This window comes from Conger conger, chromosome 5 (assembly GCF_963514075.1).
Source record: "Conger conger chromosome 5, fConCon1.1, whole genome shotgun sequence".
NCBI classification, from domain to species: Eukaryota; Metazoa; Chordata; class Actinopteri; order Anguilliformes; family Congridae; genus Conger; species Conger conger.
Genome location: NC_083764.1, coordinates 66465452 through 66478543, shown reverse-complemented (window position 1 = coordinate 66478543; position 13092 = coordinate 66465452). Strand labels below are relative to the sequence as shown.

At 50.2% G+C, this 13092-nt stretch overlaps 1 protein-coding gene across 1 annotated transcript in view; it reads right to left on the bottom strand.

The window, feature by feature from the left end:
* LOC133128450 (regulator of nonsense transcripts 1-like) overlaps nt 1–12205 on the bottom strand; it is a 25789-nt gene extending 13584 nt beyond the window's left edge. The window contains 12 exon segments of the mRNA XM_061241976.1: nt 1–71; nt 1236–1395; nt 2213–2321; nt 3584–3682; nt 4056–4143; nt 6155–6316; nt 7231–7411; nt 9265–9432; nt 9994–10083; nt 10596–10639; nt 10641–10739; nt 11821–12205. The exon segment at nt 1–71 is cut by the window's left edge and continues 48 nt beyond it. Coding sequence (XP_061097960.1) covers nt 1–71; nt 1236–1395; nt 2213–2321; nt 3584–3682; nt 4056–4143; nt 6155–6316; nt 7231–7411; nt 9265–9432; nt 9994–10083; nt 10596–10639; nt 10641–10739; nt 11821–11991 — 1442 coding nt within the window. The 5' untranslated portion in view covers nt 11992–12205.
* Nucleotides 12206–13092: the final 887 nt, after the last annotated feature.

Genomic DNA, 13092 nt, shown 5'->3' with positions numbered 1-13092 from the left:
GTCTTCCCTGTTCCTGGGGGTCCCTGGATGAGACTGAGGGGTCTCTGAAGCACCGTCTTCACAGCGTAAACCTGTACCCCAAAACCACACATTACACACATCTGGGGGAGGTTGGGGGGGGCAGGTCAGTGGTAGGGGGTAGATAGTGTACCTGGGAGTGGTTGGGGGGGGCAGGTCAGGGGTAGGGGGTAGATAGTGTACCTGGGAGTGGTTGGGGGGGCAGGTCAGGGGTAGGGGGTAGATAGGGTACCTGGGGGTGGTTGGCGGGGCAGGTCAGGGGTAGGGGGTAGATAGGGTACCTGGGAGTGGTTGGGCGGGGCAGGTCAGTGGTAGGGGGTAGATAGTGTACCTGGGAGTGGTTGGGGGGGGCAGGTCAGTGGTAGGGGGTAGATAGTGTACCTGGGAGTGGTTGGGGGGGGCAGGTCAGTGGTAGGGGGTAGATAGGGTACCTGGGAGTGGTTGGGGGGGCAGGTCAGGGGTAGGGGGTAGATAGGGTACCTGGGAGTGGTTGGGGGGGCAGGTCAGGGGTAGGGGGTAGATAGGGTACCTGGGAGTGGTTGGGGGGGCAGGTCAGGGGTAGGGGGTAGATAGTGTACCTGGGAGTGGTTGGGGGGGCAGGTCAGGGGTAGGGGGTAGATAGGGTACCTGGGAGTGGTTGGGGGGGCAGGTCAGGGGTAGGGGGTAGATAGGGTACCTGGGAGTGGTTGGGGGGGCAGGTCAGGGGTAGGGGGTAGATAGGGTACCTGGGAGTGGTTGGGGGGGCAGGTCAGGGGTAGGGGGTAGATAGGGTACCTGGGAGTGGTTGGGGGGGCAGGTCAGGGGTAGGGGGTAGATAGGGTACCTGGGAGTGGTTGGGCGGGGCAGGTCAGGGGTAGGGGGTAGATAGGGTACCTGGGAGTGGTTGGGGGGGCAGGTCAGGGGTAGGGGGTAGATAGGGTACCTGGGAGTGGTTGGGGGGGCAGGTCAGGGGTAGGGGGTAGATAGGGTACCTGGGAGTGGTTGGGCGGGGCAGGTCAGGGGTAGGGGGTAGATAGGGTACCTGGGAGTGGTTGGGGGGGCAGGTCAGGGGTAGGGGGTAGATAGGGTACCTGGGAGTGGTTGGGGGGGCAGGTCAGGGGTAGGGGGTAGATAGGGTACCTGGGAGTGGTTGGGGGGGCAGGTCAGGGGTAGGGGGTAGATAGGGTACCTGGGAGTGGTTGGGGGGGCAGGTCAGGGGTAGGGGGTAGATAGGGTACCTGGGAGTGGTTGAGGTCTGGCAGGCCCTGGGCGGTGAAGCGTTTGGGCAGTTGGCACTTGATGACCACGTCCTCCACCTCGTGCCCCAGCAGCTTGTGGTAGATGTACCCAGAGACCGAGGTCTCATCCACTGCAAAGGTCTTCAGCGCACTCTGCATCCTGCACACACACACACACACACACACACACACAGTCCTCATTAACCACAGATAACACACACACACGCAGAGTCCTCATTAACCACAGATAACACACACACACACACACACACACACACACAGTCCTCATTAACCACAGATCACACACACACCCAGAGTCCTCATTAACCACAGATAACACACACACACACCCCCACACACACATCCAGAGTCCTCATTTACATTTACATTTTAGTCATTTGGCAGATGCTTTTAATCCAAAGCGACTTACAAGTGCATAGGTTCTACCATAAGTCAAAGCATCACATCCATAACTAGGAAAATACACATGGAATGCTGTTCTAAACATATAGTCATCATAAGGGCAATTTCTGTTTTTTCTTTTTTTTTGGGTTAGATAGGGATATCAGAAAGGGGGGAGGGGGAAACCTCATTAACCACAGATAACACACACACACACACACAGTCCTCATTAACCACAGCTAACACACAAACACACACACAAACATACACCCAGAGTCCTCATTAACCACAGATAACACAGCCACAGACACACACACACACACACACACACACACACACACACACACAGAGTCTTCATTAACCACAGATAACACACACTCTGCATCCTGCACACACACCCAGAGTCCTCATTAACCACAGATAGCACACACACACACACACACGTACACACACACACACACACACACACACACACACAGAGTACCCATTAACCACTGATAACAAAAACACACATTTAGTCCCCATTAACCCCAAATTCCAAACGTGTAAACTTCCCAACAGCTGGGGGCGCTCACCTGTCAAAGGAGGTGGACTTCCACACGAAATCCACCTGGAAGCTGTGCGGCACCTCCACTGGAGCGCCCACACTGCTGCGCAGCTCTATGGCAATCTCATCGCCGTAGTCTGAGACGGCCGCTGAGGAAAACACACACCTGCATACACACACACACCTGCATACACACACACCTGCACCTGCATATACACACCTGCACATACACACACCTGCACCTGTATATACACACCTGCACATACACACACACACACACCTGCATATACACACCTGCACCTGCATATACACACCTGCACATACACACACACACACCTGCACATACAGACACACACACCTGCACCTGTATATACACACCTGCACCTGTATATACACACCTGCACATACACACACACACACACCTGCACACACACACACACACCTGCACATACACACACACACACACACACACACACACACCTGCACACACACACCTGCACCTGTATATACACACACACACCTGCATACACACACACCTGCACATACACATCTGTACACACACCTGCGCATACACACACACACACACACACACACCTGCACATACACACACACACCTGCACCTGTATATACACACACACACACACACACACACACACACACACCTGCACATACACACCTGCACCTGTATACACACACACCTGCACATACATACACACACACACACACACACACACACACACACACACACACACACACACACCTGCACCTGCGCATACACAGCTGATTTGCTGACTGGCTGAAGGGGCAGCGCTGATTTGCTGACTGGCTGAAGGGACAGCGCTGATTGGCTGACTGGCTGAAGGGACAGCGCTGATTGGCTGACTGGCTGAAGGGACAGCGCTGATTGGCTGACTGGCTGAAGGGGCAGTGCTGATTGGCTGACTGGCTGAAGGGGCAGTACTGATTGGCTGACTGGCTGAAGGGGCAGTACTGATTGGCTGACTGACTGAAGGGGCACTGCTGATTGGCTGAATGGCTGAAGGGGCAGCGCTGATTGGCTGACTGGCTGAAGGGACAGCGCTGATTGGCTGACTGGCTGAAGGAGCAGTGCTGATTGGCTGACTGGCTGAAGGGGCAGTACTGATTGGCTGACTGGCTGAAGGGGCAGTACTGATTGGCTGACTGGCTGAAGGGGCACTGCTGATTGGCTGACTGGCTGAAGGGGCAGCGGTGATTGGCTGACTGGCTGAAGGGGCAGTGCTGATTGGCTGACTGGCTGAAGGGGCAGCACTAATTGGCTGACTGGCTGAAGGGGCAGCGCTGATTGGCTGACTGGCTGAAGGGGCAGCGCTGATTGGCTGACTGGCTGAAGGGGCAGCGCTGATAGGCTGAAGGATACTGTCAGGCACTTTGATGACGTGGCCGATGCCCTTCCACAGAGGAGCCAGGTCTCCTTTATACCTCAGGCAGATCTCATCGCCCTGCATCAGCCGCATGTCTGCACCAATCAGGTGGCCCAACCAATCAGGACAGCCAATCACACCCAGAGAGGAAGAGGACAGGAAGTTAGTGGTCTGCATTGGAAAGCTGTGAATGATGTGTAAATGTGAATGTGTTGGTGTGAATGTGATGGCCGTTCCAATGAGGAAACAAAATAAAACACGCAAGACATGCTCGTACAAACATACGCACAGGGCCATACATGCAAAACCCAAGTATAAACACACAGGCAGACCCTGCATGCACACACGCGCACGCACACACACGCACGCACGCACACACACGCGCGCACACAGGGCGATGAGATGGGCTGGCAGCACTCCGCACAGTGATGGTGTTGGGGGACAGACGCGTTTGTCAGTAAATATTACCACCTGAGTCCGTCTTGGGCAGTGAGAAATAAGCGATGCGCTTCTTATTCAGGCCCAGGTCCCAGCGGACTGTGATATTGTCCTGGGTCTGAGGAGACAACGCGCACCAGTCACAATAACAGCCACACTCTAACATCAACATGAACTAACCCTGACAGCCACACTCTTTAACATCAACATGAACTGACCCTGACCCTGACCCTGACCCTGTCCCTAACCCTGTCCCTAACCCTGACAGCCACACTCTTTAACATCAACATGAACTAACCCTGACCCTGACCCTGACCCTAACCCTGACCCTGTCCCTGTCCCTAACCCTGTCCCTAACCCTGACAGCCACACTCTTTAACATCAACATGAACTGACCCTGACCCTGACCCTGACCCTGTCCCTGTCCCTAACCCTGTCCCTAACCCTGACAGCCACACTCTTTAACATCAACATGAACTGACCCTGACCCTGACCCTGACCCTGTCCCTGTCCCTAACCCTGTCCCTAACCCTGACAGCCACACTCTTTAACATCAACATGAACTAACCCTGACCCTGACCCTGACCCTGACCCTGACCCTGACCCTGTCCCTGTCCCTAACCCTGTCCCTAACCCTGACAGCCACACTCTTTAACATCAACATAAACTAACCCTAACCCTGACCCTGACCCTGTCCCTGTCCCTGACCCTGACAGCCACACTCTTTAACATCAACATGAACTGACCCTGACCCTGACCCTGACCCTGTCCCTAACCCTAACCCTAACCCTAACCCTGACCCTGTCCCTGTCCCTGTCCCTGACAGCCACACACTTAAACACTGCAATGCAACATCAACATTCACTAACCCTAAAGGTAAAGCTACGCCCTCATTCTGACTGAAATAAAAAAACACATTCAGCCAGTAAACTGTGCCGTGTCCCGCCAGTGTAAATACTCAGATAAAGGCCAGGTCATAGTCCAGCGACAGGGTGTTGCTGCGCCTGGCAACAGATGTCACTGTAGTTTACACTCTGAGGACTGGAGTGCGTTCATACGTCGTTGCAAGGACAGCGACCGCGGACTACGTCGCGTGATAACAGAACTTAAACTGCGACTCCGGCACAGCCACACTCTGTCCCTGCAGCCACACTCTGTCCTGCACAGCCACAGCCACACTCTGTCTCTGCAGCCACAGCCACACTCTGTCTCTGCACAGCCACAGCCACACTCTGTCCCTGCAGCCACACTCTGTCCTGCACAGCCACAGCCACACTCTGTCTCTGCACAGCCACAGCCACACTCTGTCCTGCACAGCCACAGCCACACTCTGTCTCTGCACAGCCACAGCCACACTCTGTCCTGCACAGCCACACTCTGTCCTGCACAGCCACAGCCACACTCTGTCCTGCACAGCCACAGCCACACTCTGTCCTGCACAGCCACAGCCACACTCTGTCCTGCACAGCCACACTCTGTCCTGCACAGCCACAGCCACACTCTGTCCTGCACAGCCACAGCCACACTCTGTCCTGCACAGCCACACTCTGTCCTGCACAGCCACACTCTGTCCTGCACAGCCACACTCTGTCCTGCACAGCCACACTCTGCCGCACAGCCACAGCCACACTCTGTCGCTGGACACTTAACCCTACCTAGTCCCAGCTGCACATAAATAAATAGAACCCGATTTATACACAAATTACATTAATGCCATTTGGCAGAGGCTCTTATCCAGAGCGACGTACAACAAAGTGCAAAGTGCATACCCCATAACCAGGGATAAGTGCGCTGAAAGACCTAGAGGGAAATACAATTTAAACTGCTACCTGCACAACAAAGATAAGGACCAGGGCCTATTTGATCAGATTTTAATTTTTTTTTTTTATAATTTTTGGCTGCTTACCTAGCTAAACAAACTAGCAAAGGTATCATCCTAATGACACAAGTAGATAAGACAGGTAAAGACAACAGTTAAGGTTTACATGGCGGTAGGAATGGACGGGGAGAGGTGCAGCTTGAAGAGAAGCGTCTTCAGTCTGCGCTTGAAGGTGGTAAATAAATACATTGTTTTAATAATAGACAAACGACAGAATGCGTGAATGAGTGAACCCCTCTCGCCGGCCCACCTGGGACTCTTTGAGCTTCTTGTCGTAGTCGGCCTCCAGCTTGACGAGCGGGCCGAAGATGTTCTGGTACTGGTACGCGTCCTCGTAACGCAGCAGAACCCGCTGGGGCTCCTCGTCCACGCCCGGCTTCTCCAGGTCCTCCAGCGTCGCGCCCGGGTTCTCCTGCAGGGGGCGCAGGGGAGCGCTCAAACGCTTCACTCCCGCACACACACTCTCACAGAACGGCTGTTCACTACTCCACACGCTCTCTCACTCCACACGCTCTCTCACAGAACGGCTGTTCACTCCCGCACACTCTCTCACAGAACAGCTGTTCACTCCCGCACACTCTCTCACAGAACGGCTGTTCCCTACTCCACACGCTCTCTCACTCCACACGCTCTCTCACAGAACAGCTGTTCACTCCTCCACACGCTCTCTCACAGAACAGCTGTTCACTACTCCACACGCACTCTCACAGAACGGCTGTTCCCTACTCCACACGCTCTCTCACTCCACACGCTCTCTTAGTGGCCAAAACTGCCACTAAATGACATAATTATATCATTATTGTGTGATATTGTGTAATGTACCAGACACATGCAGCAATGGCAAGCTCTGCAAAGGGGTGTGTTCTTTCAGGTGATGTCACAGGCTGACGGACAGGTGACGGGGCGTGTACAGTGTGGTGATGTCACAGGCTGACAGACAGGCGACAGGGCGTGTACAGTGTGGTGATGTCACAGGCTGACGGACAGGTGACAGGGCGTGTACAGTGTGGTGATGTCACAGGCTGACGGACAGGTGACAGGGCGTGTACAGTGTGGTGATGTCACAGGCTGACGGACAGGTGACAGGGCGTGTACAGTGTGGTGATGTCACAGGCTGACGGACAGGTGACAGGGCGTGTACAGTGTGGTGATGTCACAGGCTGACGGACAGGTGGCAGGGCGTGTACAGTGTGGTGATGTCACAGGCTGACGGACAGGCGACAGGGCGTGTACAGTGTGGTGATGTCACAGGCTGACAGACAGGTGACGGGGCGTGTACAGTGTGGTGATGTCACAGGCTGACGGACAGGTGACGGGGCGGGGCACCTTCCAGAGCTCCTCCAGCTTGTTGATCTGCTGGGCGGTGATCTGCCGGGCACGGAGCTGCTCCTGCTCCGACGGGATCTTCACCAGCCAGGAGAGGAAGCAGCGGTCCTGGATCAGGGGCTGCCACTGGGAGCTGTCCCAGTTGATGTCCTTCAGACTGCTCTGACTGGCACACGGCTGCCTGGCTCACACACACACACACACACACACACACAAAGACATAGGAACACACACACATAACGCACACGTGCAAACACAAACACAAATATGGAATGTTATTGTCCATCGGAGTGGAGGCTCACATTGTTAAAGTTACTGTTCTTGTTACATCACATTCCATGTCATTAGGCTGACACTTTTATCCAGAGCGACTTACAGTTGATTAGACTAAGCAGGAGACAATCCCCCTGGAACAATGCAGGGTTAAGGGCCTTGCTCAAGGTGATACAGAATAAAGTGATTTAATGTAATGCCGTGTAGTGTAATATGATGTAATATAATGTCCTGTAGTGTAATGGAATGAGAGGTAGTATACTGTAATGCAGTGTAATGTCCTGTAATATAGTCTAATGTGACATTATGTAATGTGATGTAGTGTAATGTAATGTAGCGTAGCGTAATGTAGTGTGTAGTGCAATGTAGTGTAATGCAGTGTAATGTAGTGTAGTGTAGTGTAATGTAGTGTGTAGTGTAATGTAGTGTAGTGTGTAGTGTAATGTTGTGTAGTGAATGTGTAGTGTAGTGTAATGTAGTGTAGTGAGTAGTGTAGTGTAATGTGTAGTGTAGTGTAGTGTAGCGTAGTGTAGTGTGATGTAGTGTAATGTGTAGTGCAGTGTAGTGTAATGTAGTGTAATGTAGTGTGTAGTGTAATGTGTAGCGTAGTGTAGTGTAGTGTAGCGTAGTGTAGTGTAATGTAGTGTAATGTAGTGTGATGTAGTGTAGTGTAGTGCAGTGTAGTGTAATGTAGTGTAGTGTGATGTAGTGTAGTGTAGTGTAGTGTAGTGTAGTGTAGTGTGGTGTAGCGTAGTGTAGTGTAATGTAGTGTAATATAGTGTAGTGTAGCGTAGTGTAATGTAGTGGTATGTAGTGTAATGTAGTGTAGCGTAGTGCAGTGTAGTGTAATGTAGTGTAGTGTGATGTAGTGTAGTGTAGTGTAGTGTGGTGTAGTGTAGTGTAATGTAGTGTAGTGTAGTGTAGTGTAATGTAGTGTGATGTAGTGTGATGTGTAGTGCAGTGTAATGTAGTGTAGTGTGGTGTAGTGTGGTGTAGCGTAGTGTAGCGTAATGTGTAGTGTAGTGTAATGTGTAGCGTAGTGTAATGTAGTGTTATGTAGTGTAATGTAGCGTAGTGTAATGTAGTGTAATGTAGTGTAATGTAGTGTAGTGTAGTGTAGTGTAATGTAGTGTGATGTAGTGTAATGTGTAGTGTAGTGTAATGTAGTGTAGTGTGGTGTAGTGTGGTGTAGCGTAGCGTAGTGTGGTGTAGTGTAGCGTAGCGTAGCGTAGTGTAATGTAGTGTAGCGTAGTGTAGCGTAGTGTAGTGTAGTGTTATGTAGTGTAGTGTGATGTAGCGTAGTGTAGTGTTGTGTAGTGTAATGTAGTGTAGTGTAGCGTAGTGTAGCGTGGTGTAGCGTAGTGCAGTGTAGTGTAGTGTAGTGTAGTGTAATGTAGTGTAGTGTGATGTAGTGTAATGTGATGTAGTGTAGTGTGGTGTAGTGTGGTGTAGTGTAATGTAGTGTAATGTAGTGTAGTGTAGCGTAGCGTAGTGTAGTGTAGTGTAATGTAGTGTAGTGTGGTGTAGTGTAGCGTAGTGTAATGTAGTGTGATGTAGTGTAATGTGATGTAGTGTAGTGTGGTGTAGTGTGGTGTAGTGTAATGTAGTGTAATGTAGTGTAGTGTAGCGTAGCGTAGCGTAGCGTAGTGTAGTGTAGTGTGATGTGTAGCGTAGTGTAGTGTAGCGTAGCGTAGCGTAGTGTAGTGTAGTGTGATGTGTAGCGTAGTGTAATGTGATGTAAGGACTGGGCCTGGGGTTCACCTGCACAGCAGCACCACCACCGAGTCGGCCTTGGCCGGGATGAAGCCCAGCAGGAAGGCGTTGCGGCAGCCGCAGTTGTAGCACTCCAGGACCGTCTCGCCCAGGGGCCCGTCCTTGTGCAGGGCCACCTCCTTACACTTGGCCCGGACCAGGTGGTTCACTATGTGGCTGCAAGAGACCGGCCCAAAACCATCGCACAGAGACCCCAAAACCATCGCACAGAGACCCCAAAACCATCACACAGTCACCCCAAAACTCACACACTTAAGGGGAGACAGTCACACCATCCAAATCATCACACCTTCAACCAATCATCATTAAACAACACAGCATTAGCCAATCACCATTGAACATCACCCCCTCAACCAATCACCACTCTTGTGCAAATTGCATATAAATACCAAGAAAGTGTGACTAACCACCATGTTCCTCCTTTAATGGGAATTGGTTGAGGGTGTAATGCGGCACTCAACCAATCGGCATTAAGCAGCACACACTCGGCCAATCGGCATTAAACAGCACACACTCGGCCAATCGCCATTAAACAGCACACACTCGGCCAATCGGCATTAAACAGCACACACTCAACCACGTGCCATTAAACAGCACACACTCGGCCAATCGGCATTAAACAGCACACACTCGGCCAATCGCCATTAAACAGCACACACTCGGCCAATCGCCATTAAACAGCACACACTCAACCGATCGGCATTAAACAGCATCTACCTGCCAGAGGTGTTTCCACGGCCATTACAGAACCATTTCTTACTGGTGTTACAGTACACCACGCAAGCAGGGTCCTGGATCCCACAGTAGCTACAGAGAGAGAGAGAGAGAGAGAGAGAGAGAGAGAGAGAGAGAGAAGAGAGAGAGAGAGAGAGAGAGAGAGAGAGAGAGAGAGAGAGAGAGAGAGAGAGAGAGAGAGAGAGAGAGAGAGAGAGAGAGAGAGAGGAGAGAGAGAGAGAGAGAGAGAGAGAGAGAGAGATATGCAGTCATCCACTTCCAGCCACAGAGATCTTCCTCACTCATGAGCGTCAACTGTCAAAAAGGTCTCATCATTGTGTTCAGTCAGTGTGTAGATAAGGACAATTTCTTGAGTGGTGCATAAAAAGAACCAATAGAGAAGTCAGCGGTTTCACACTAAATACGTCTTTAAATCACCTAGTAGCCCCCTGTAATTACCAAAGTGCAGCATCCGTGGAAACCAACTTGTAGTGTTTTCAAGAAGGTCTTACAGCGCGAGGAGGAATGGTTTTAACCGTTAGTATCATACAGTGGGCGGATTTTCAGGGAGTCCTGGGGACACAGTTTAAACGGCCGGTCTCTACCTGCAGGCGTGCACGGGCAGAGCCTTGGTGTAATACGTGTCCTCCCTCATCTTCCTCGAAGTTCAACTCGGCCAGAAGCTGACTGCTCTTCGAGACCGCCTCGTCAAGACCGCCATTCTGTAGGAGCCCGTCGGAGACGATCACCTGCGGAAGCGACACGCAGCCCGTCATTAGCCGCGCTGCATCACACAACTTCCTCTTTTAAACGGCTGCTCTCAAACACCAGCACTGCAGTAGGCCTAATTATTTCTGTTGATGAAAACTTTTTTTTTTTTTTTTTTTAAATCAAGCAGTAATTTCCCTTTCATTACTTTCCTAATGGACGGTAAACGTAACGTAACGTTAAATACACTTCAAAGATCTCAAATTGGAAAAACCAACCATTTTAAACAATTCACAAACGAATCCCTTAATACCCTTTCTCCAAATGATGTCATTGTCACGGCTATAAACATTAGCACGTAATTGCAGCTTGCATATAACGTTAGCTATAACATAAACATTGAGGTAACGTCAGCTTAAAATATCGTTATATGGCACCAAAAGACATGACATAAGTTACACACCACGATTCAATGTACCTAGTTACCTAGATCTTGGGTATTTAAATGACATTTTGAGGCTACGGGTCGGCTACAAGCCTGAAATAGTGCAAGTTACATGGTGAAAAGTTAGTTACAGAAACTTCTATTTGCCTGACATTTCTCGGAGGCTTCCGACGTCTGACACGCAACAGGAAAAAGCGTCCTGTTTTTTCGAACACACAAGTTTCAGTTCCACTGCGCGGGCGGTACTACGGCGGTGCCGAGACTAAACCATTCCGCGCAGCGCACTCACACCTCCGGTGTACCTACTCAGCCGTGTAGCTAGCGAGGCAAATTAACCTGCAAAAACTAAAACGTAACGATACCTGGCAAGTTGGCTAACGGTTAGCTAGCCTGTAAAGTTACACAGATGGCTATCATAGATTCCGAGAGCAACGATGGCGTTAGATAACTAGAAATCAGCATGCAAAAACAAACAACATTTTAACTTAAAAACGAACTAGCAACGAACATTTGATACCTAACCTGGCTGCGTAACTACCTGGTCTAACTGACTATTCACAGCAATGGCTGGTTAGCTGGCATTAGCTAGCAGGCGTGCTTGAAAACAAACATTCGCATCGCGCTACCAAGCAAGCCGTTTTAAATGTAAACTACAAACCAACGAAATGCACCAGTACCTGGTTGTCCAACTGACTCTGCGTATGGCCCTGCGTTTGGGTCTGGCTGGGCAGAGTAAAGTCGGTGAACTCGTACTCCGAGCCCTGGGTATCGGCTCCGAGCAGCTCCGCTTCCTCGGTGTCTAGGAAGGTGAGAGTCTGTGAGCTTGGCCCGTACGCCTCCACGCTCATCTCTACACAACCAACGGTAGTTTTACGCAGTCGTCTTATGCAGGTAGGAACCACAGGGCGTCCCCAAAATCAGCTCTCCAAACACGGATAGGAATGGCCCAGTGATCCGCGATAAATATGAACCGAATAATTATTTTTAACTGATTAAAAAATTAAAGTGAAAACACCAGCCTCTCGATCTTCAACTCCCACACCAAGCTGTGACGCACCTTCCTAGCGCCACAGAGCGCAAAACGTGGTGCGCAGAATATCAGTGACGTATACACAGGTTATTGGTTGGCTGGCACGAAAAATGTTTCTTGACCACGGTCTTGCCCAAGGTACTTTCCTTCTCTGGGAGAAGCCTGTTAGGCAGTAGCTTGTCGAGCTAGAACGGCGACAGGTTTTGCAAACTAGTTCGCTCAGTAACATAGATACAGATATATTTGAGAAAATACATTACAGAAAAGCTGCCTGCCAAGAAGTATTTAGGGAAGGAGAGTACCATGGGCGGTTGCGCCGTTTTTGCACCGCGGAGTCAATAGCATCGCAGACCAATGGGGATTCTATGTACCCACCAAATAGAAATGGTGCTGGATGAGGATGTTGAAGAAGATGAGAATTTTAAAATGTCTATTTGCAAAATATTCCTTCAAAGATATTTTTTTTATAAGACTACACCGATTTATTTGAGAAAAATGAATGAAACTGCAAACATGAATTAAACAAAATCATGATAATAACTTCAACTATTTTGGCATATACACCCAGGGACATCGGGGTAATAACAGTTTTCGTATCTGGCTCAGTTCTTTAACTAACAACATTTCTGGGACATACCATTCACTAGCAATTTGATCATAAATATACTGGTAGTGAAATGTTAGATTTCACCCCGTGGTGAGGGGTGCCCTTACCAGTCATAATAGCTTTAAAAGTTTCGACAGAGTAATGTGATTTAATACAATTTGATGGTATAGGGGACAAACACAGCCTTTAATGTATTAATGTATGTTTTTATAGCCTACCTATCAGTTGAAAATCTAAGTACATTAAAACTACAAGACTGTAGCTTACGTTATCCTCTGGTTCTCAGATGATGTTACCACGTAAAGATAGCAT